Source organism: Pempheris klunzingeri, chromosome 18 (genome assembly GCF_042242105.1).
Source record: "Pempheris klunzingeri isolate RE-2024b chromosome 18, fPemKlu1.hap1, whole genome shotgun sequence".
Taxonomy (NCBI): domain Eukaryota; kingdom Metazoa; phylum Chordata; class Actinopteri; order Acropomatiformes; family Pempheridae; genus Pempheris; species Pempheris klunzingeri.
Window position 1 is genome coordinate 13,333,907 of NC_092029.1, and position 21,065 is coordinate 13,354,971.

At 40.4% G+C, this 21,065-nt stretch overlaps 3 protein-coding genes across 6 annotated transcripts; all 3 read left to right on the forward strand.

The window, feature by feature from the left end:
* The first annotated feature begins 1,127 nt into the window (after positions 1-1,127).
* On the forward strand, positions 1,128-5,447 carry paplnb (papilin b, proteoglycan-like sulfated glycoprotein). Its single transcript, XM_070849891.1, has 12 exons — positions 1,128-1,184; positions 1,508-1,617; positions 1,732-1,792; positions 1,898-2,000; positions 2,205-2,335; positions 2,623-2,934; positions 3,095-3,271; positions 3,366-3,516; positions 3,600-3,680; positions 4,133-4,286; positions 4,377-4,455; positions 4,871-5,447. Exons 1-12 carry the CDS (start codon positions 1,128-1,130, stop codon positions 5,150-5,152), a joined length of 1,698 nt encoding a protein of 565 aa, XP_070705992.1. The 3' UTR covers positions 5,153-5,447.
* Positions 5,448-6,312: 865 nt separating this feature from the next.
* On the forward strand, positions 6,313-8,577 carry erh (ERH mRNA splicing and mitosis factor). The gene is made up of 4 exons (XM_070849472.1): positions 6,313-6,445; positions 6,862-6,949; positions 7,423-7,543; positions 7,667-8,577. Exons 1-4 carry the CDS (start codon positions 6,443-6,445, stop codon positions 7,767-7,769), a joined length of 315 nt encoding a protein of 104 aa, XP_070705573.1. The 5' UTR covers positions 6,313-6,442; the 3' UTR covers positions 7,770-8,577.
* A 272-nt stretch (positions 8,578-8,849) lies between these two features.
* smek1 (SMEK homolog 1, suppressor of mek1 (Dictyostelium)) lies at positions 8,850-20,832 on the forward strand. Of its 4 annotated transcripts, none has more exons than XM_070849147.1 (16): positions 8,850-8,939; positions 9,781-9,991; positions 10,253-10,308; positions 10,405-10,503; positions 10,650-11,267; positions 12,246-12,323; positions 12,419-12,535; positions 14,188-14,304; positions 14,418-14,549; positions 15,030-15,132; positions 15,287-15,445; positions 15,560-15,729; positions 16,673-16,815; positions 17,856-18,046; positions 19,214-19,425; positions 20,238-20,832. In XM_070849147.1, exons 2-16 carry the CDS (start codon positions 9,850-9,852, stop codon positions 20,358-20,360), a joined length of 2,460 nt encoding a protein of 819 aa, XP_070705248.1. In that variant the 5' UTR covers positions 8,850-8,939; positions 9,781-9,849; the 3' UTR covers positions 20,361-20,832. The 4 variants fall into 4 exon arrangements, with proteins under 4 accessions (XP_070705248.1, XP_070705247.1, XP_070705246.1 ...); XM_070849146.1 differs by having other exon boundaries at positions 8,856-9,377; XM_070849145.1 differs by having other exon boundaries at positions 8,856-9,991.
* The last annotated feature ends 233 nt before the right edge of the window (positions 20,833-21,065 follow it).

Consider the following 21,065-nt stretch of genomic DNA (forward strand, 5'->3'; position numbering starts at 1 on the left):
TACGGTCACTTCTACTGTCATCAGATTTTTTGTTCCTGCTCAACTACTAACTAACAAAAACAAACACACACATCACAGCTATTATTTTCCAGATAGAAGATATTCTGCGTTGGCGGTCAAGACTGAAGTATATATATGTTACTCTCGTCAGCCTGGAATTTCTGGGACTGTATGTTTGTTGGTACATCTTTCGTATTCTCGTCCCATCTAGACCACGTTCCCTTGTGGATTCTCACTAAAATAAATCTAAATAAAGCCTTAGGGTGATGTTTACCTCCCACAAGCTCCTCTTCTTTGACTTATTGGTCTGTATTTAGTGGTTATGGGATGTGTGAAAGGGACATTTAGTGGCTAGCAACCTAAAAAATAAATCAATCAGCAGGAAGATCTTTTACACTCTGACTCTCATTTTAGTTTGCTTCTCATATAAAAGTTTAATGGATATTATTGCTTTAATATTTGCAATTTATGTATACAACCATTCAATTATATGTACCAGGATATTCTCTTTGTCTTCTTCTGTATTGGAATAAAAAACAATACTTTTACTCAATTGTTGCACAAGAGCACATTTTTGTTTTTGATCATTTCTATACATCATTTCATAAAACACGTAGATGCTAATGAAGAGACTTGTTATAAAACTATAACATGGGTAGTCTCACAGCCTGAGGGTTGTAACTGCAAACACTGGTCCAAATAGAAAATATCCCAGCTTATACTCAACATAAAAAAAAAGAGGCCAAAATGTTTACGGGAAAAAAAACTGTTTCTCTGTGGTTGAAATCTGACACTTTATGGGTTGTGGTGCTGGTGAGCAGAGAGGGTGAGGCGATAGAAAGCTGGGTGTGAGTGCCTACCTTCACTAGTGAGGTGCACGCTCCTCTGGACGACGAGCTGGAAATTCGCTTTGAGAAGGTAAGACAAAATGGGATCTGATGATTTATTGTTTGCTGTTTAATCTATCCAGGTGAAACGCTTATTAGCAAAGAAATCACCATGGATGTCAAGGGATTGATGGTCTAATTGCACACACTCCATTCATAATAAATAGATGAACTTTCATTTAAAGTTTAGTTATTTAGTTTCTATTAACATCCACAGTTTTAGAGTGTCTTCTGGGCAACATGAACATCCTGCAAGTCCTTGGTCTCCTACAGCTGCTGGCAGTACCTGCAGCCACTGTGAGTATCTCCTTTAACAATATTGATATTGTAACATTTGAATGTCCATGTCAGTAATATGTACAGATGCAAATCACAAGGACAGTAAAGCACAGTATGTCCCCGAATCTCAACTTAAAAAAAGCAACATTTATACACATTATGCAACGTGTAGGGAATGGTTTGTGGCTAAATGTTCCAGCTTCTATTTTGGTGTCTCTTGCATGCTCTTAGTGTGTGTTAGTGGTTCGTGGTGGGTCATGATATGGTATGCAAGAGCACTATGTGTACCAGAGGCTAAGTCAGTAGGCGTTTCACTTTTTTTATATTCCATTTTTTTTCAGCTGACACAGCCAGTCAGTGACTACTGGGGAGAGTTTGGAGCCTATGGACCCTGCAGTCGCACCTGTGGCACAGGAGTCGCAATGAGAACCAGGAAATGTATCACTTCAAGGTAGGACATAGAGAAGTGGGACCAGGATGTGAGTCTCAGCAATTAAAGATTTTTTGCAGTGAGGGTCCCTATTATTTAATTCACTGATTTAAATTCATTGCCTTTGTCTTGCAGGACAGATGGAGGACATAACTGCGTAGGATCTTCTAAGTCATTCCGAACCTGTAATACACAAGTAATTATCCTGAGACATTTGTCTCTTTATAAATTACATTAACACAAAACTTGCTCTAATGTATCCTAAAATATTGTTTATCCATTATTTCTTTCATCCTTGTAGGCATGTCCAGTTGGATCCAGGGATTTCAGGGAGGAGCAGTGCTCCCAGTTTGACAGACTGGACTTTCAGAGCAAACACCACACATGGGTGCCTTATTATGGGGGTAAAAGACCTGTTATATACTGTATATGACTTTAAGTGATATAATACTTAATTTCCTTGGATTACCTTGTTTACCTTGATAACCTTGGCGTTTACCAAGGTGTCAATCATGAAAATTAAAATAGTACAAGTGCTATTTAATCTGGGTCTTGTTGTGGATTCTGTGTTTTTAACACACATTTTAATGGCTGTATCTGTTCTGTAGCGTCCAATCCTTGTGAGTTGCACTGTGTCCCAAGAGGAGAAAACTTCTTCTATAGACACAGACCTGCAGTGGTGGATGGGACACCATGCTATGTGGGCCGTTCTGATATCTGTGTGGACGGCATCTGCAGGGTGGGAACCAAACTGGGATCTGCAACATAATGGCAGACATTCAAGGCTCTGTTTGTACTATATATTTGTAGAGTGTCATTGTCCATTTTTCTCAACCAGTAGCTTTTATTTATGCAACAAAAGTTGGCACAGTGCAGGGCAGTACAATCTCTTCAGTAGTTCAGAGACCTTGCTCTGAAACATTTTGACTTTTATTGGCTTAGTTTTTGATTTTATATCGATCAAAAGCCCACCTCACTTTTATTCAACACCACCGTTGAAACTGAAAATAATTTATCCCTCTCCAGATATTGATCCATGGAGAGTTTATGGGCCTGGATGACACCAATTCTGTGCACTCTGCTGCTCCTATTGTTGTTGCTCCTCACCCAAGGGAGATGTTCACATACGTCTACAAAACTGGTGTCTATGGCGAGTGCTCTGCTGCCTGCAATGGAGGCATGCAGTATCGCAGCGTGGAGTGTTGGATCCAGGACCCTGTGAACCCCCGTGTGGTGGAAGAGACTCACTGCATTACCCAGCGCGTGCAGAGGCCACAGAGCCAGCAGGCCTGCAACATGCATCCCTGCGTTGAGTACAGTGTCTCCAGCTTCAGTGTGGTTCGTACCTTACTGCAGACAACATAACTATTACATTTTGAATATCATACAGATGGGCAATGGCTAAAAAGATGATGCATATATATACATATTCATCAATGTTTTAAAGTGCTACTATGTTGCTGTGAAATTTAAATATCTTGTCACCCATGACGGTCAGTGCTCAGTGACTTGTGGGGAAGGCCAGCAGACAAGGGAGGTGACCTGCATCGGGTCAGGAGGTGAACGCCTGGCTGAGCATGCTTGCAGCGGACAGGCAAGACCTCCTTCGGTCCAGACCTGCCGCAGACCCGCCTGTCACACACGCATCACCTGGCATGTGACTGACTATGGACTGGTAGGTGAACTGGACAGTGTTGTGGACCAGGAAGGAAGCTTTTATCTCTCCTGTATCGCTACATCATTTCCCGTCTCCTGTCTCGTCTCTGTAGTGCACTAGAAGCTGTAATGGAGGTGTGAGGGAGAGGAGAGTTGGCTGTTTTGATACAGATTTGAACCCCTACCCAGAGGCCCGCTGTGGAACAGCTAGCAGACCCGTCTCTGTGGAGACATGCAACTCACAGCCCTGCCCCAGAGCGCAAAGTTAAAGCCAAACCTGAACCCCTAACACACTTTTTTGTTTTCTTTGTACTTGTTTGTATTTAATCAATGTACTTTTTCTTTAGTGGTCCCAAGCGTGCAGGACCCAAGGGCACATGAAACCACCATGAGAGGATTTGTGCCCCATGTTCCAGGAGACCCTTCAGGTATGTAGAGCTTGTGTTGGAATGTTTCTGTCTGTCTTTGTGTGGTTGCATGTGCAATTATTTTATATGTGTGTATGCACCACCAAAGCAGTAGTAAAGAAGATGTAGAAGAATTTTAAAATGAATGCGCAACCAGTTATTTCAGTTCAAGTACCACTCCGATTATTTATCAGGGAATGCATCCTCGGGCAGTAAAGAAAATGATTTCACTGCTTTCTCACTGCGTTCTTGCCCCTCATTCAAAAACATAACAGCACAAAGCATAAAGTGTTTCTTTCAATAACTTGCTACTGAAAGTCATATTTAGATTCTTAAAAAAAAAACCCAGCTAAACTTAACTACAACCTAATTTAAACCTAAACCTTCAAAAAAGGATAGCCATATTTTCACAGGTCTGTGTAGTAGCAGTGTGTTTATTTCACCATGTCTGTGTCTATGTTTACTTGCTTTAGCTTCCAGGCCACATACAAACACTGGGTACGATGCCTACCCTGCTGTGATTGGTCCTCAATGTGCACAGTCATTCTATGGCTGCTGTCCTGATGGCCACACCTCAGCCACAGGGCCCAGGAACGAGGGCTGCTCCCAAGACTGTGTTCGCACCAGGTGACACAGCTTCCTGGATCCAAGTCTAGTAACATAAATGAGCTTGATGAACAGCATTGTGTTTACAACATTAAACACTCCATCACTTAGGTACGGCTGTTGTTTGGATGGGGTGACTGCAGCGCAAGGATTTGGAAGGGTGGGATGTCCTGAGTACCAGACAACTGTGGTAGGAATCACATCCATTTCTCTTCTACATGTATAGTTTCTCCTTTGGCTCTGGAGAAGCTTTGGCATTTGAAAAAAATGAGAAAATAACCTGAGAAATGTCACAGTAATGTCATCACGGTTACTTTGGCTTTAAGTACAGATTTATATCAGAGTTACAATTTGACTGTGTACTATTTGAAAGATGTGGGCTATCTCCAGGCAGGGCAGTCGACTGAAAGACACCATTGAGTTGCATTATGGGAAGCGTAGGCTCCAGTGTTTTTGGAGCTTGATCCATATTAGGCTCTTAATCTGTCTCTACCAAGTCCCACAACTTAAAGATCTGTATCACTGTAATACCCCATTTTAAAAGTAGAACTGGAATAATCTGGAAGACTTACCATCTTTTTCTTTCTATGCATCTCCTTGTGCAGCAAAGCTTACCTCCTGCCCCTCAATCCACTGGTAATGTGTGCTTCCTGCCTCGTGACGAGGGCCCCTGTGATACTTGGAAGGTCCGCTTCTACTACAACTCAGGCAATGGGAAATGTATCGAGTACTGGTATGGAGGCTGCGCGGGCAATGGCAATAACTTTGTGTCCCTGGAGGCATGCCAGAGAGAGTGTGGCGGTGTGGTGAGGGAGTCCCCGCCTGCACCCCGCAGAGGGACCCCAAGGAGAGGGTCACTCAGAGCTACTCTGAGGGCAAGAGCATAAGCATGCTCGCCACAAATACCACCAAATCATTGAATAACCAGCATGGAATAACCAGCCATCTCAATGAGTCGAATTATATGACATTTGTACACACATAGTATTTCCATATATGAAGAAACAAACTTTATTGTAAAACGTACAACATCCTGCCTTTTATTTAAACATCAGACTTAACATAGCTTTAGCTAGCTTTACATCACAACTGACGTGCTCCCACCTCATTATTCTGGTTTCATTACCTTTGACACTTTGTTTGTGGTGCTCAGTATATTCATTTATGTAAAATGTCATTTATAGCTCAGGACTAAAATAGAATATCATTGTGATTACTCAAATGAAATCATGAAACTAATCAATAAACTTTCAACTATCTGGTAATCTTGAAAACAACTGGTGTGGTTTATCTTTGTCTCCATCTGCTCTTGCACTGTTTCCATAAATGCACTTAAATTTGATAAATGCTTTAATCAAAATATTGGTCATTTAGTAACAAAACAAAATACATTGGCGTTATGTCAGTAACATTAACTCATGTACTGTTGTTGAACTCAGTTTTAGGTAATAGTATTGATGATTGTCATTTTCTGTTATTTTACACTTCTACTACATTACATTACACATTACATGAAATTACATTTCAGTAGCAAATATTATACCCACTCCACTATATTAATTTGACAGTTTTAGCCACTTGCTACTTTGCAGATTAGCATTCTAGACACAAAATACATGACCAGTTTATAAAATATAAGTAAAATAGATTGCTTACTTAAACCACACAACAGCATCAACAAGCTTCAAAATCAGTAATAATAATCCAGTAATGAAAAATATTGCAATATAAATCTAACAGGAGCTGTTACAGTGTATAATAAGTAATTTACATAGGCCTACATTTTACTTACTTAGTAAATAATTAAGTTCTTATACTCAACTAAGTTTTTGATGCATACTTTTTACTTGTTATACTTTAATGTTGTACATTTTACTATGAATTAAGTACACTTAAGTACATGATGTAAATACTTTTTCCACCTCAGACAAAAAGATTTCAAAACATTTTTGAAACACTGATTCTGTCTTCTTACGGCCAGAGTTTTATTTTGAAATAAAAACTTTATTTTGAAGGCACCTCACTTTACAACCGGACACAGATTTATTTCATTTCCCCTAAATAATTTTCCTCAAACCGCTGTCTGCATCGCACAGGAAATTGGGAAGCATTAAACAACGATATACTTTGCAGTTGTAGATCCTCAGTTAAAAGACAGGGTCTGCGGTCAGCACAACATGGTAAGAGTGTTTTATTTTACGTTTCAAGAGGTTAAAGCGTGCAGTATTGTTTATATTAGCTGCTAGTAAACCACCACAGCTAAGCTAACAAGCTACGAGGCTAACGGGTACTACTCTGTCAAACATGTTTCTTCTGTTACTATAAACTTTAACTTTATCGTGAAGGATTAATCAGTTCCTCTCTGTCGGTCAGCCTAAATATGAATAAAGTATGCGGGAAACTGTGAAAAACTAGCTACAACGTTAGCGTCACAGTTTGTGATCTGCTGAAAAATAAGCAGCGTTTACCTCCTGTTTGAAAATCTGTGGGAGACGGTCAACTGCAATGCTTGACTGCCAATAATCCGGGTGATGTGGTGTGATTATATGGAGTTGGCATTATTGTGTGTATTAAATACTTCCAATCGTTTTTACAGTCGCACACAATTTTACTTGTCCAACCAACCAAGAGACCTGAGGGCCGCACGTATGCTGACTATGAGTCAGTGAACGAATGTATGGAAGGTGAGTCTTCAGCTGTTTTTTCTTAAAGAATAGTAAAAAAAAAAAAAAAAAAAAACAGTCTTCTGCCTTTGGTGTAAGTCTAGCCTAAAGTATAAATGTTATTTATTTTGTAATTTTTTTAGATGAACTGTAAGTATTCTACACAGTGACAAGCTATAACACACCACATTCTCATGATAATTTGGAGTTGAACATTTAATATCTCAGCTGCAAACTAGTCTGTTACACTACAGTGGTTTTCTAGAGTCCTCACTTCAAAACTTTACTTTTTGAATCACAGATTGCCAATGTGCTTAAAACTATTAGTGAAATGTTCTGGTGTTGTCACTGACTTTACAGTCTCTCTATTAAACCTTGTGAAAGTTGATATGTACACTAAATGAAGTTTATATCTGTACCTCCTTCTTTTTTGTAATGCACACCTTTGGAAATGTTTTTTCTTCCATTCACTATGTCCTACAACACTCTTCCAGGTGTTTGCAAAATGTATGAAGAGCATCTTAAGAGGATGAACCCAAACAGTCCGTCCATCACTTATGACATTAGTCAGTTGTTTGACTTCATTGACGACTTGGCAGATCTAAGCTGTCTTGTGTAAGTATGATTGGCAAACTCCTATTGATTTGAATGAAAACCAACCTTTCATTGAGTGTGTTGATCACTTTGAGTAAAACATATATATATATGTATATATATGTATATATATATATTTTACAGGTACAGAGCTGACACTCAAACATACCAACCATACAACAAAGACTGGATCAAGGAGAAGATATACGTCCTGCTGCGGCGTCAAGCTCAGCAGGCATCAAAGTAAAGGCAGTGAGGAATTGTCCCGCTACACACGAGGAAGGAAATCACTAATCGGGCAAGAAAGGGGTTTGATCATTGGTTCAAGTAAACTTTGGGCTTTATATAGCAATGGAGTCTCGCTTGGCAGCATGCATATATTTGTAATTTGTGGGACTGATGCCTGCAAGGACTAACTTATTGATGGAGAGGGATCCCTGCTTGAAGAAATGCTTGCCAGGCTGGATAAAAACTTTTTGTTTGTCAAATTTTTAGTATGTGCGTCCAGTTTCCCTGAAGGTTCCCTGAAGCGTTTTTTTTTTGTTGTTGTTGTTTTTTATAGAAATCCTCACAGTGCTCTGAATAGCTCCCAGCAGTTTTAATTTAAAAATGTGTTGGTCTTGCAGAGATCTTCATCAGGCATTGAAAAAATTGGAAAAAAAATGCTGGCTGCTTGTTGTTGCAGTGTGTGGATCTAATGTTTGATCCTTAGCTTTAGTTTGTTTTAAATAAAAGTTTAAACATTTTTATGGACGTGTGCACCTGACATCCTTTGTTTTTTTTAAAAAATATACTGTTACTTTGAAGTTGAATTTGAATGTGCGGTGGATTTTGAATGCACATGACTTATTTTTGACAGATAAATGTCAGCAGATGGACTAATTGATTCCCAGATCCCAGAAAATGTCTTTTCCATATTTCATGTTATTTCTATTGTTACTATAGCCTACCATCTTGATGTAATATGCTGTTTTGTAAACATTTTGTTTTGCATAGTATCTGATTTCAACAATCTGTTTTCTTTGATTTGAATAAAATGAACTATTGTTTTCTGATTGGTGTCCACTCTTGCATATATAACCGTGTATTTTCCTGTTAATTCAGCCTCCGTATAGAATTCCTGGTCTACAAAGATCTACAATTCTTTGGATTCAAGTATGTGTCAAATGGTTGGACCATCGGGTCGATATGATGCAGAGTGGCTTGATTTCTCATTTCTGCTGATCAACATTAGACATTTTAGTCCTGGCTGGTTGTGTTACTGTCTCTTTAAATGTGGCGGGCTGCCCTGTTGTTGCTGTGCTGGAAACCCCGTACTGACTCTGAAGGGACCCAAGATGGCTGAATACTCGCGGGGGGGGCAGTTAGCAATTATCTGAGCAAGACGTCGGAAATGAATGGCAAATAGCACTATAATGTAAAGCTTAACCTTGAAGTAATTATACGACTACAGTTTGTTGGTTTGCATAATTTTTGGGATGCATGAATACCAGTAAGGAGAGAGTGGTCTCTCCGCGGCCCCGAGCCAGAACATGGCGGAACACTTGGGGAAGAAATAGCAGCTAACGCTAGCTAGCTGGCGCATTATTCAGACACAATTAGAAACATTAATTCAGCATAAAGACGGTGTCCGCGGTCCGCAAGTGTGAAATAATGTTATCGGTGCACAGCTCTGGTCGTTTTCCTTCAAAGGGTTGTTTAACGTTGGATACATGGAGCGTAGGCAGTTAGCGTACTAGCTAGCTAGTTAACTCGTAAGGCTCGCTAGCTAACGCAACTAGCAAACGGTGCCTGCAAGCGTACACACTGTACTTACAGGCAGGCAGAGTGTTTTGGGGAGCCACAGATCGTAACGGTGAGGTTAACTCTGAATACTCGTATTTCAACTGTGTGCTAGTACATTACAATGTCTGCCAACCCTTGTGTTGTAGATTAACACGGTAGCCAACATCAATGTCCTCCGCACTGTAAATTAGACTGTCGTTAGCTTGCTACTATGGTCTGTAAGCTCATTTTGTGTGGCGCGTTGCCTATAGTAAGTTTTTAGGCAGCTCGTTAACATTATCAGATATTGTAACTGCAGAATCGATCGGTGATTTATTTTTTTATTTTTTTACTGGATACTCGTCCAGGTGTTCCACTGTGTAGCTTCTTCAAAGGAACTGTTAGCCTGGGTGACCCCCATCTCTAGTTAACTTAATACTGCATTGTAGAAGTGAACAGGTGTACAAAGTGAATTGAAGTTGTGGCGTTACCAGGTGAAGCAGCCACCCTGTAAAAGTCAAGAAGGTCCGGGAGGGGGAAACCGGTGACAACTACCTGCCAGGATGACGGACACTCGTCGGCGAGTCAAAGTCTATACCCTCAATGAGGAAAGACAGTGGGATGACCGTGGGACCGGGCATGTTTCCTCGGGCTATGTGGAGCGTTTGAAAGGCACGTCTCTACTGGTGCGAGCCGAGAGTGATGGTAAGGCAATCAAAAGACGTAAGGCAAGAGGAATGGCATATGCTAACTTAGAAATCATCTGCAGTGCTTCTGTCACCATAATAATTGCTCAACAATCACTGTATGTAAACAGTATCTTCTATACTGCCTTACTTTAACCTGCCATGTCAGCTGGAGCCATGCACGAAACCCACAATTGTATATAGGGAATACCCAAACTTAAATTCCTCATGAAAGTCACTTTGACAACACTTAAGCTCACCTTTGTTTTGAACCTGACAGGTTCCCTGTTGTTGGAGTCCAAAATCAATCCAAACACAGCCTACCAGAAACAACAGGTCAGTACGTAGTATGGTGCAGTATACTTTTGTATATTGTGGATTTTCCCTCTGAGTGTCCTGGTTGTAAATTGGCTGGGTTTTTCTTTTGGAAAGGATACATTGATAGTATGGTCGGAGGCTGAAAATTATGATCTGGCACTCAGCTTCCAGGAGAAGGCTGGCTGTGATGAAATCTGGGAGAAAATATGCCAGGTAACTGCACTTCTCTTTTGTGTGGGAGTGTGTTTGTCTGCTCCATCTGTGTATGCATTTGTTATCAAATGTGTTTGGGTGTTCCTGGTGATGGTTTTCTGCCACTAGGTCTATCATGCGTCACTCATGTTTGTGTCACTGTTAAGGTGCAGGGAAAGGACCCATCAGTGGATATCACCCAGGATGTGGTGGACGAGTCTGAGGAGGAGCGCTTTGATGACATGTCGTCGCCAGGTCTGGAGTTACCACCATGTGAACTGAATCGCTTGGAGGATCTGGCTGAGCTGGTGGCTTCCTCACTCCCATCACCACTGCGGCGTGAGAAACTGGCACTGGCAGTGGAGAATGAGGGCTACATTCGCAAGCTCCTGGAACTGTTCCGTGTGTGTGAGGATTTGGAGAACAGAGAGGGACTGCACCACCTGTATGAAATCATTAAAGGCATCTTCCTGCTCAATCGTACTGCACTCTTTGAAGTTATGTTCTCTGACGAGTGCATCATGGACGTCATTGGTTGTCTGGAGTTTGACCCAGCACTCCCGCAGCCACGGCGGCATCGGGAGTTTCTAACCAAGACAGCTCGCTTTAAGGAGGTGATCCCGATCTCTGATCCTGAACTGCGTCAGAAAATACACCAGACGTATCGGGTGCAGTACATTCAGGACATGGTGCTGCCCACGCCCTCTGTTTTTGAGGAAAACATGCTGTCCACCCTGCACTCCTTCATCTTCTTCAACAAGGTGGAGATTGTGGGCATGCTACAGGTGAGATGGGCAGACATGTTTTCTAAAGTCTGGCAGTGATGGCTATTTGGTTTTGGTACGTTTTATTGCAAATTATATAAATGTATACAAGCCCAATACAAACAAGCTTAACAAATATACAAGCGTGTCATAACATCAAAATTCACACAGAAGAGAATATTTTTAAAATATTGTTTATGCAGGACTGAATTTGCAGTAATTATAGGATTGAACAAAGGTTTTATTTTTGGCTGATTGTGCTTTACCCAGTCGGAGTTTGTCTGCTAGTCTTTTATGGTCATGTGATCTTTGTGTTTTTGTACTGTGTCAACTCAGCAGTGTTTATGTATGGCTGTCTCCATAGAGATGGAGAAGTGTTGTGTAAATCAGTTATGCTGCGCTAGAGGAAAACTGAAACTGGCACGCTGTTGACTCTGGTACACTGCTGTGTGAAATTCTGAAGTTAAACACTACTGATATGGAGCTTTTCTTCCTCACGTATCACGAGGCAGTCTTGTCAAGCAAAAATTAACAGACTAAGTGTTTTATTCATTTAAACTAGCACTTGATATTCTGGATCACAAATATCATTGAATGAAAGTGGGTTGTCAGTGTTAAAAACTGTATGTGTGTATAACCCATCATGAAAAAAAAAATTTTCAGACCTTTTTTTAATACACAGTAGATTTTCCTTAATCAGAACTGAAATAGTTTTAAATAACAGTGAGCAAGATGTATGTTTTGGATTTCTGGTTGTGAATCGAATGTAAAAAGGTGTTAATTATGACTAATTATGTCACACTATAATTTTCCGAAATGGATGTTATTTTTGTTGCCTGGTTATTTATATTTGACTGTACCACTGTAGATCAACAACAACTTTGTTACTTGTTGCTTGTTGTTGCACAATTGGGCCCCATGTGAAGGTAAGGGCCAAGGGTGATATCTCCATATCCTGATTTGTTGACCCTCTTATCTCCCCTTTCCTTTGGGTGTCAGGACGATGAGAAGTTCCTGACAGACCTCTTTGCACAGCTAACAGATGAGGCTACAGATGACGACAAAAGACACGAACTGGTATGCCAGACCTTTACCAGAGATTATTATCGAACAATGTTCTCCTCCTTCTCCCTGTCCCTTTTCATAGAGTTGTGTGTATTTCTTCCTTATAGGTGAACTTCCTAAAGGAGTTCTGTGCATTTTCACAAACGTTACAACCTCAAAACAGAGACGCCTTCTTCAAGACATTGTCAAACATGGGCATTCTACCTGCACTAGAGGTCATACTGGTGAGTGCAGCAACCTTAACATAAATTGGAATCATGTTTATCGCTTAAGTTTGTCCAAATTTATAACTAATGTGGCTCATTGTGTCAGTAGGTTTGGTACTGGGACAACAATTTTTGCATTTGGAGCAGTGAATCTAACTTGATAAACTGAAAGTTGACTTAAGTGACATACTCCTGGAAGAAAAAATTGGAAGCAAAACAGAAACGAGCAAATATCATCAGTGAACATGATTGTTGGCAGTATGTTGAAATTGTGCCTCTATTCTATACAATAATATTTGGTTACCATGGATTGACCACAACACAAGAACACTTTGTTGAGGAAAACTCCCGTAACAATGATATTACTGACGTTTTGTGATTTGTATGTATTTGTGTGCAGGTGACATCAAAATGTTTCAGTTTCTCGCTAAAGGGTATTTCCGTATTTTGTATGCAGTATGACATAACGCTTTTCTTTGAACACACACAATGAATGTGTACTCCATTAACACCAAATATTTTTGTCAGTATAATGTTAAACTTTGAGGCTTGCTATACATGGAACATATATAGTTGTACATGCTGCCGGTTGTCATGTTAACATTTGGTCTAAAGACAAAAGCAACATCTCCTGGTTTTGTGTTGTATTACAGATTAATTCTCCTCGTCAAGTCTTGTCAGACACTTCTTGAACTGGTGCATCTGATTGTACCTGGTTGTATTGTACATGAGATCCTGTTTAGCTCTACAGATACAAACAGAAAAGAATAATGAATACTGTGCTGTGTGCGGTGGTGGCGTGGAAAGACGGGAGGCTCTTATACCACTTTTCATTCAATTTATTTTACTAGTTGCGAAAGCACTTAAGTCATAATTGAACTCACAAACAGAATTCACTGTGAAATGTCATGGATGAACAGATTGTCATGTGGTGAACACAGAGAGGGTTTACTAGATTTAAAGCTGATTCAATTTTGACTTAAATAACTGAGTTTTGCACCTGTCAGGAAAAAAACTCAAACAAAACAACAATATATTAAGGTGCCCAAACACTGCAAATGCATCACAATTGTCATGATATGCATATTTTCTCAGAAGCGTGCCAACATCCCTACGTTCCTGCCAGGTTAAAGTGAACAGTTTTTATTTTGACATCTTCGGTCTCAGTTTTTGGTGTTAGTTGGAGCAGTTTGCTTTTACTATCACGCCAGTGACTGCCGAAGAACAGACAAGAGGAATGGATCTGATACAAGGGGACAGATTAGACAGCCAAATACACTTTGTGCTCATACAAAATGAACTAGCACATTTCCTGCAGCCACCCTACGAGAATGCAATTTATGTTTTTGCACCCTACAGTACAACCCATTATCCATTTTTATTCAATTCTGTGAAAAACTTAATCTTGGAATACAAAACAGGTCAGGTAAAATAATCTAAACAAAATCTTTAAAGCAGATTGCAACCTCAAATAGTTGGCTGATGAACACATGCTCATTGAGATATGTGTAGTTGTTACATGTAACACATTTATGCTTTTGCTGATTAAGACATTTTTGACGCCGTCCTTCCTGTCGACATAAACCTGTAAGAAAAAAGAAAAAGGTTTTGGTTTCAACTTTGACCTGAAGGGAAATTTCTAACAAATATAATGTATGTTCATGATACAGGGAATGGATGACGTTCAGGTGCGTGGGGCAGCCACAGATATTTTCTCTTATCTGGTGGAGTACAACCCCTCCATGGTACGAGAGTTCGTCATGCAGGAGTCTCAGCAGAATGATGATGTGAGTATATGAACAAAGTCAGCCAGAAATGTCTGAGAATTATATTCATAATTTACACAGGTGGATAAAAACGATTATTGTGTGTTCCTAATAATTATTTATCGGCCTTCCAGGACATCCTCCTGATCAACCTGATCATAGAACACATGATCTGTGATACAGACCCAGAGCTAGGTGGAGCGGTGCAGCTGATGGGCCTACTACGGACTCTGGTAGACCCTGAGAACATGCTGGCTACTGCGAATGTGAGTTTGCGTGCTACAACTAGACACGTCAGTTTATACAATGACTCGACTGGAATCCTGAGCACTTGGTACTTAGATCCAACTCCAGAAACATTTTTCTACATTAGATTCTTTATTTATGAGAATTAGAGGTGTTGTTTACTCAATTTAAGAGAACCTTTATGGTCAAGGTAACTGAGTTCAGCAGTCTGTAGCCAAGAGTTATGCAGCAGTGGAAAGACAGGGTTACTACAGCAAGCAAAGTAATGCTTGTGGCAAGTGCCATATTTGCTTCTATGCATTTAAAAGCTGAAAAAGTGATCCTTATGTTGGTATTTGCTGTCAGAGCACAGTAAAGCTACATTAATCATATTAGAAAAAATAAATATCCATAGCAGCAAGCTGGATTTTCCTGCTAAGCAGGTTACTCTATTGTAGCTGAAAAAGTTGTAACAGGTTGGGCCAGAGCTTTGCACCTTCACCGTTGTTTTACTTTTCCAGAAAACAGAAAAGACAGAATTCTTGAGCTTCTTCTACAAGCACTGTATGCACGTCCTCTCAGCTCCACTACTGGCCAATACCACAGAGGAAAAACCGAGCAAAGGTACTGAACACCTGGGGTGTGTGTGAGTGTGTGTGAGTGTGTGTGTGTGTGTGTGTGTGTGTGTGTGTGTGTGTACACGTGTTGGTTTGGTAAATATAACATTGAGATGAATGCATGAATTTTATGTTGCTCACTACCATCATTCTTCTATTAGATGATTTTCAGACATCGCAGCTGCTGGCCTTGATTTTGGAGTTGCTGACGTTCTGTGTTGAGCACCACACTTATCACATCAAGAACTACATCATCAACAAGGACATTCTCAGGAGGGTACTGGTGCTCACTGCCTCTCAGCATGCCTTCCTGGCACTATGTAAGTGATGTAAAATCACAACTAGATCTTCAGTTCTAAACCCCATCAAGCTCATTGTGGATATAAATGAATTAGTTTTGAGATTGATATTAATCTTTGCCTCACTGTTCCCAGGTGCCCTGCGCTTCATGCGGAGGATTATTGGTCTAAAGGATGAATTCTACAATCGCTACATCATGAGGAACTTTCTCTTTGAGCCCGTCATTAAGGCCTTCCTCAATAACGGCTCACGATACAATCTCATGAACTCAGCCATCATTGAGATGTTTGAGTATGTCCGTGTGGTGAGTATTGTTTGAATCAGCGACACGTGTGTGCTTTCATGTCACTTGTGATTCTGTTATTGAACACTAACAAAGTCCTGTGGCACTAATTTTTTGTTGTCCAAATTTTGGTGGCTATTGTGCCATTTAATTTTAATAGATCAACAAAATTTAGAAACATTAAAGACAAACATTTGACGTACAAAGATGTCTGAAAGTGAATTTGGGGTGTGAGTATTGTGTATTGTTATCGCCATTTAAATGACAGTTATGCTACAAGGCTAAATAAGCTGGCAGTTTTCCATCAGGCTCCAGCTGCCTCTTGCCTCATGCTGGGCTTGGTTTAGGAAGTTGGAGGAACAATAATTCTTTTATTCTGCTTTACTTTTTCACTTTCCTTTTCTTTCTCGTGAAGAGGATGTATGGCTCACTGTAGTACGTACACTGATTTATGGATTTCACCTCAGTTAACAGAATACTTTTGATGATTGATGATGTTTGTCTCATTCAGTTGTGTGTGTGTTTTTTTTTGTTTTGTTTTTTTAACTTTTCCATGTGGGCAAGTGATTATCAGCTGGCCAGTTATTTTACAGTTATTTACTCCTCAGAAGTACATATCATTTTTAATTTGATTTATATTACACATTATAAATGTGAGTTGATCTGAAAGAATTGTTAATGCATGTCTGATGAAATCTTATTAGATCTATAAAAAGGAACCAATAGCCATACAAATTCCAGATCCCAGAAAGTGAAAATGTGTGATACAATGTTTTCTAGATTTATTTTAACTTGTTTGGTGTGATGTCCCCTCTCTGTTTCTCTCCCTTTCATTTTCTCCACACTTCATTCCTCCTCTGCACTGCCTCTGTCCTAAACTCTAAACTACTCATCTTATTACTACCTTTCCATCAATTTTCTCCTCTACTGGGTTTCTCTTTCTCTCCCCTCCCATTGCTCCTAGGAGGATGTGAAGTCTCTCACAGCTCATATAGTAGAGAACTACTGGAAGGCTCTGGAGGATGTGGATTATGTCCAAACATTCAAGGGACTAAAGCTGCGGTATGAACAGCAGCGAGAGAGGCAAGACAACCCCAAACTGGATAGGTGAGAAAAACCAAGGCTGCACTACTATATTTACTACAATGACATGAATGATCTAATGGCGAGTGTCTCACAATATATGAAAAAAGTCAGTGTGATGCCCCAGTTTGAGAAGGGGGAGTCGAGTGTCACTACCATTGATATATATTTAAAAAAAAAAAAAAGATTTAGATTCGTGCTTATTTTATTTGTATTGTCTTTTAACATTTAGTACTGCTCTGACTGTATAAAAGCAAATGTTGTGCCACAGGTTCCTCAGTGAGTACTGTTACATCAATGGCTGCGATTGTGCAATGTACCACTTACTCATCTATGAGTCTGTCTGAAGTACAAACAGTCAGTTGAGAAAGTGACATCGTCAGTTAAGACCATTGTTGCGTTGCTGCACCTTGATCTCGGCATACTTGCTGTCACAAAAGGGTGTTTCCTTTTTAAAGACTTTGCTCCTGGAATTTTGTTTTCAATTTAGTTCGTGTTTACTGTGTTGCACCTTTTCATACAAATGCAAGGGCTTACATCATTTTTTTGTACTGATTAACATTTCAGGTGCTTGTGGTTTACAACTGAAATATCCACAGCTACATTATATCTTTAACTCTCTGTTTGGTCTTGGTACATTGGGCAATAGTGAGATCACTGAATGAATGTTTGAAGATTACATACTCTACATTTTCACTCTTAGAAAAGCAAGGACCAAGAATAATCTCATGACTAGATCTGTAAATTACGTAATACAACAGAATATCAAAAGTCAACGGCTTTACTGAAACAAATTTGTATTGCATTTCAATATATTAAAGACGATATTCTTGGGACAAATCGTGCTTAGCACACTGACAATGTTCCCCTACAAGTGAAAAACTATTTATTTTATACGTAGCAGAAAAGCTATTAAATGTAGGACAGATTTGCACAGTTGTCAAAAGTAAGTGCAAAATGCTCTTCAAAGAAAAAGCTGGTTGAAGAAACACCATCTTTTATGTTATATATGAATATATGTATTTTGTCGTTTTGACCACTAAGCCATGCATTATTCTCTTCAGCATGCGCTCTATCCTGAGGAACCACCGTTTCCGTCGTGATGCACGGACACTGGAGGATGAGGAGGAGATGTGGTTCAACACAGATGAGGATGACCTTGAGGATGGTGAGGCAGTGGTTCCTCCTTCTGACAAGATGAAGGCGGAGGAAGACCTTATGGAACCTATAAGCAAGTTCATGGAGAGAAAGAAATGTACGTATGGATTTGTTTTGCGCTCATTAGATACTACAGGTAAAGTCAGAATCCTGTATCTGGGATTTCTGAATTCTTAGGTAATTCAGAAAGTGCAATCATACGTTTTCAAAATGTGAGTCTACAATTTTATTATGGTCATATCATTGTGACAAAGATAATTGAGAAGGAGGGGCCTCTAGAGAAGGGAAAACAATTGGAAGTTGACTTGTGGTCTGTGCTGCTGTATATTTGCTTTGGCTTTCTCTCACGTGAAAGGGAGAACAAACAAAGTAATGAGAATAAAGCCAAAGCTTATATACAATACATTTTGGCACAGTTCATAGACAAAATAGCAAAACATCACAGTGAACAAATTGCTGGTTGACCCTGGTGAAATCGGCAGAGTTCACAGCTTTTTTTACCTGCTGTAAATAATCGGTCAACATGCCATTTTGATTGATATATGTTTTACATGTTATTTGCCAGATACTTTCCGATTTTGTTTTAGTGCTGCCACAGATACAGTCATGATAAATGCACCCACCCCTGCACGCACATGCAGAAACACACACACACACACACACACACACACCACTGCTGCTGCTAGATGCAGCTGCCGCAACTCCCTCAAACTTTTTCTTGAAATTTTTTATTATCGGCCAATTTTTCACTTTTATTGCTGAAACACACATTACTTGTGGCAGAATTACACGTTGGACATAAGACTGTTTGTGCCCACATCTACAGAGACCTGGTTTCATCAATCTACTGCTCCTGATGGGTGTACTACCAGGAGCCAGTAAAAACGAAGGAAAACATAGTTCTTAAAACAAGATGATAGTTGAATAAACTTCGATTTTTTTTTTTTTTTTACCCAAATCTTGACCCATCCCTACCCTAAAGGTGCATGCTCAAGTCCAGGTATAGACATTAGTATTATGTACAGAAAATGGTAGTTTCATGTCATTCAGTCACCTTAAAGCACTTGCTTTTACATACATCTAAGTCGGCTACATAACTTTCTAAATGGTTGTAGAGCTGGGTGCTTTTCTATAAGTCACTCGTTTGATTAAACAACCAAATAATGTGTTTTGTAAAAGTATATTTTGGTTGCAAAAAATACATTTTGAGAAAAATTTAAAAAAATAGGGAGACTGACCATTTCTTGTCCACTTCTGCCCCCAGTGAAAGACACAGATGACAAAGAAGTACTGGGGAAGTCGAGCTTATCAGGCAGGCAGAACCCCAGCTTCAAGCTCGCCTTCTCTGGCTCCACTAAAACCAGCCTGTCCAGCCCTCCTTCATCCGCCTCATTGAACCCAGGTTCTCCGGGATCACCGGGTTCTCCGGGCTCAGGAGCACGGAGTTCACCCTCTGCCACAGCTGTAACCACAAAGGTACCTGTCAGCATTGCAACAGAGCACACGTGGGTCTTCAACTTCAGTTGTATTCTGAGAAAGAAGAATCCACTCATCTTCAGTTATGGAGTGATGAAATATTCGAACAAAGCCAAAAATTATTTTGCACAATGTCTGTTCTGTTTCACTATTATAACACCACTTGACTGAAAGGAAGGAAGAATTTGGTGAAAATTAAGCTTTAACTATGAATCTTCACACTTCAACTGTCAATTTTCACACAACTCCCACCAGCGTCGTCGTGTATTACAAAGATGGTGGTCATCACCACCAGTGTGACACTGGACACTGGACACTGTGCAGATCTTGTACTTGTTCGCTTTATTTAGGCAGGGAAAATAAAGAGCGAGACTAAGAATGGTGCAAGAATAAAGACGGGTGGTTTTTAGAGGTTCAGTCAGTTTGAAAATAAGTGCAATTAGTGCATTCACCAAAGACATCACAGCACAATAAGTGGAAATGTGACAAAATGAGCACGATGTTCAAGAGAGACCCATACAGGATAATTGAAACCCAACAGTTACTTGGTGAAACAAAATACAGACACAGTTGGTTGAGCACGAACCTCGTTCTGCTACAGAGAGATGGGAGTGGTAGAATTGTGCAGAGACACAGAAGAAGACACTGAAAGGTTAAAATATAATAGAGCTGCTAAATTATAGCCATTTGTCTAAGCCCAAACTAAAGTCTCCCAGCGAAGTATCATCCTGGACAAATAATACTTTAATCATCATTGTCTTTACTAATTGGTAAAGATGGTAAGATTCTCTTGGTTTGTCTTTTGTCTTCAGGGAGGTTTAGTGGGACTGGTGGACTATCCTGATGATGACGACGAGGAGGAAGAAGAGGAGGAGGATGGGGACAGTAAAGAGGACCCTCTGCCACCTTCGAAGAAGTCCAAACTGAGCTCCTAAAGAAGCTTCGCTGTCTCGGCCTGTGCTCTGCTCAGACAGTTTCAGCGCACAGACGTTGCACAGGAATGATCAAACTTGTAAACAAATTGACTGAATGACAGCCGCCCCTCGCCGTCAGTGGGTGGCCAAAAGAGGAGCAGACTGTGAACGGATACGAAGCCTCCTCAGACTAGCCCACTTCATACAAGTGCCAATCAGGAAACTAGGAGTGAGAAGACGTCTGAGAAGTGGAACAGACGTGCGAAAGTTGGGGGAGAAAGGATCACACTCAGACAGATCGTCAGCAGGCTCGGACAATGAGACAGGTTGGAGTTTGGCGATTTAGCGACTGGAGGAAGAGACCACATACGAAAAAACACATGTACACACAGCGTGAAATCCCAGAGAGCTCGCGGGCTCGGACCATAACCCACTGCCCCCCCGCCCCCCAACTCAGGGAAGGACATCACAGCGGCCCAAATGGGTTGGCCAATTCAGACCCAGAACCACCACTCGCACCCCCATCCCCCTCCCCAGAATTCACCCTCCTCCTTGTTTCTTTCTACTTCTTTTCCCTTTAGCTCTTTCTCCCTCTCTTTGTCTGTTGCTTTTTGCCCCCCCCCCTTTTTTTTAAGTTAGTATATAGGACCAGACGGGAGGCAGCACGTGGCAAAGAGCTGTCCCTGTTGTCGTTTGATGATGTCATCAGTGTCGTCGTTCCTCAGT

Bases quoted from the DNA above. Each gene is read 5' to 3' on its own strand.
- erh (XM_070849472.1), top strand. The intron at 6,950-7,422 runs GTGAGTCTTCAG...ACACTCTTCCAG, and splicing joins AGTGAACGAATGTATGGAAG to GTGTTTGCAAAATGTATGAA. The intron at 7,544-7,666 runs GTAAGTATGATT...TATATTTTACAG, and splicing joins GCAGATCTAAGCTGTCTTGT to GTACAGAGCTGACACTCAAA.
- paplnb (XM_070849891.1), top strand. From the start codon at position 1,128: ATGAACATCCTGCAAGTCCTTGGTCTCCTACAGCTGCTGGCAGTACCT. The intron at 1,618-1,731 runs GTAGGACATAGA...TTTGTCTTGCAG, and splicing joins AGGAAATGTATCACTTCAAG to GACAGATGGAGGACATAACT. The intron at 3,272-3,365 runs GTAGGTGAACTG...TCGTCTCTGTAG, and splicing joins ATGTGACTGACTATGGACTG to TGCACTAGAAGCTGTAATGG.
- smek1 (XM_070849147.1), top strand. From the start codon at position 9,850: ATGACGGACACTCGTCGGCGAGTCAAAGTCTATACCCTCAATGAGGAA. The intron at 14,305-14,417 runs GTGAGTATATGA...TCGGCCTTCCAG, and splicing joins AGTCTCAGCAGAATGATGAT to GACATCCTCCTGATCAACCT. The intron at 18,047-19,213 runs GTACGTATGGAT...TTCTGCCCCCAG, and splicing joins GTTCATGGAGAGAAAGAAAT to TGAAAGACACAGATGACAAA.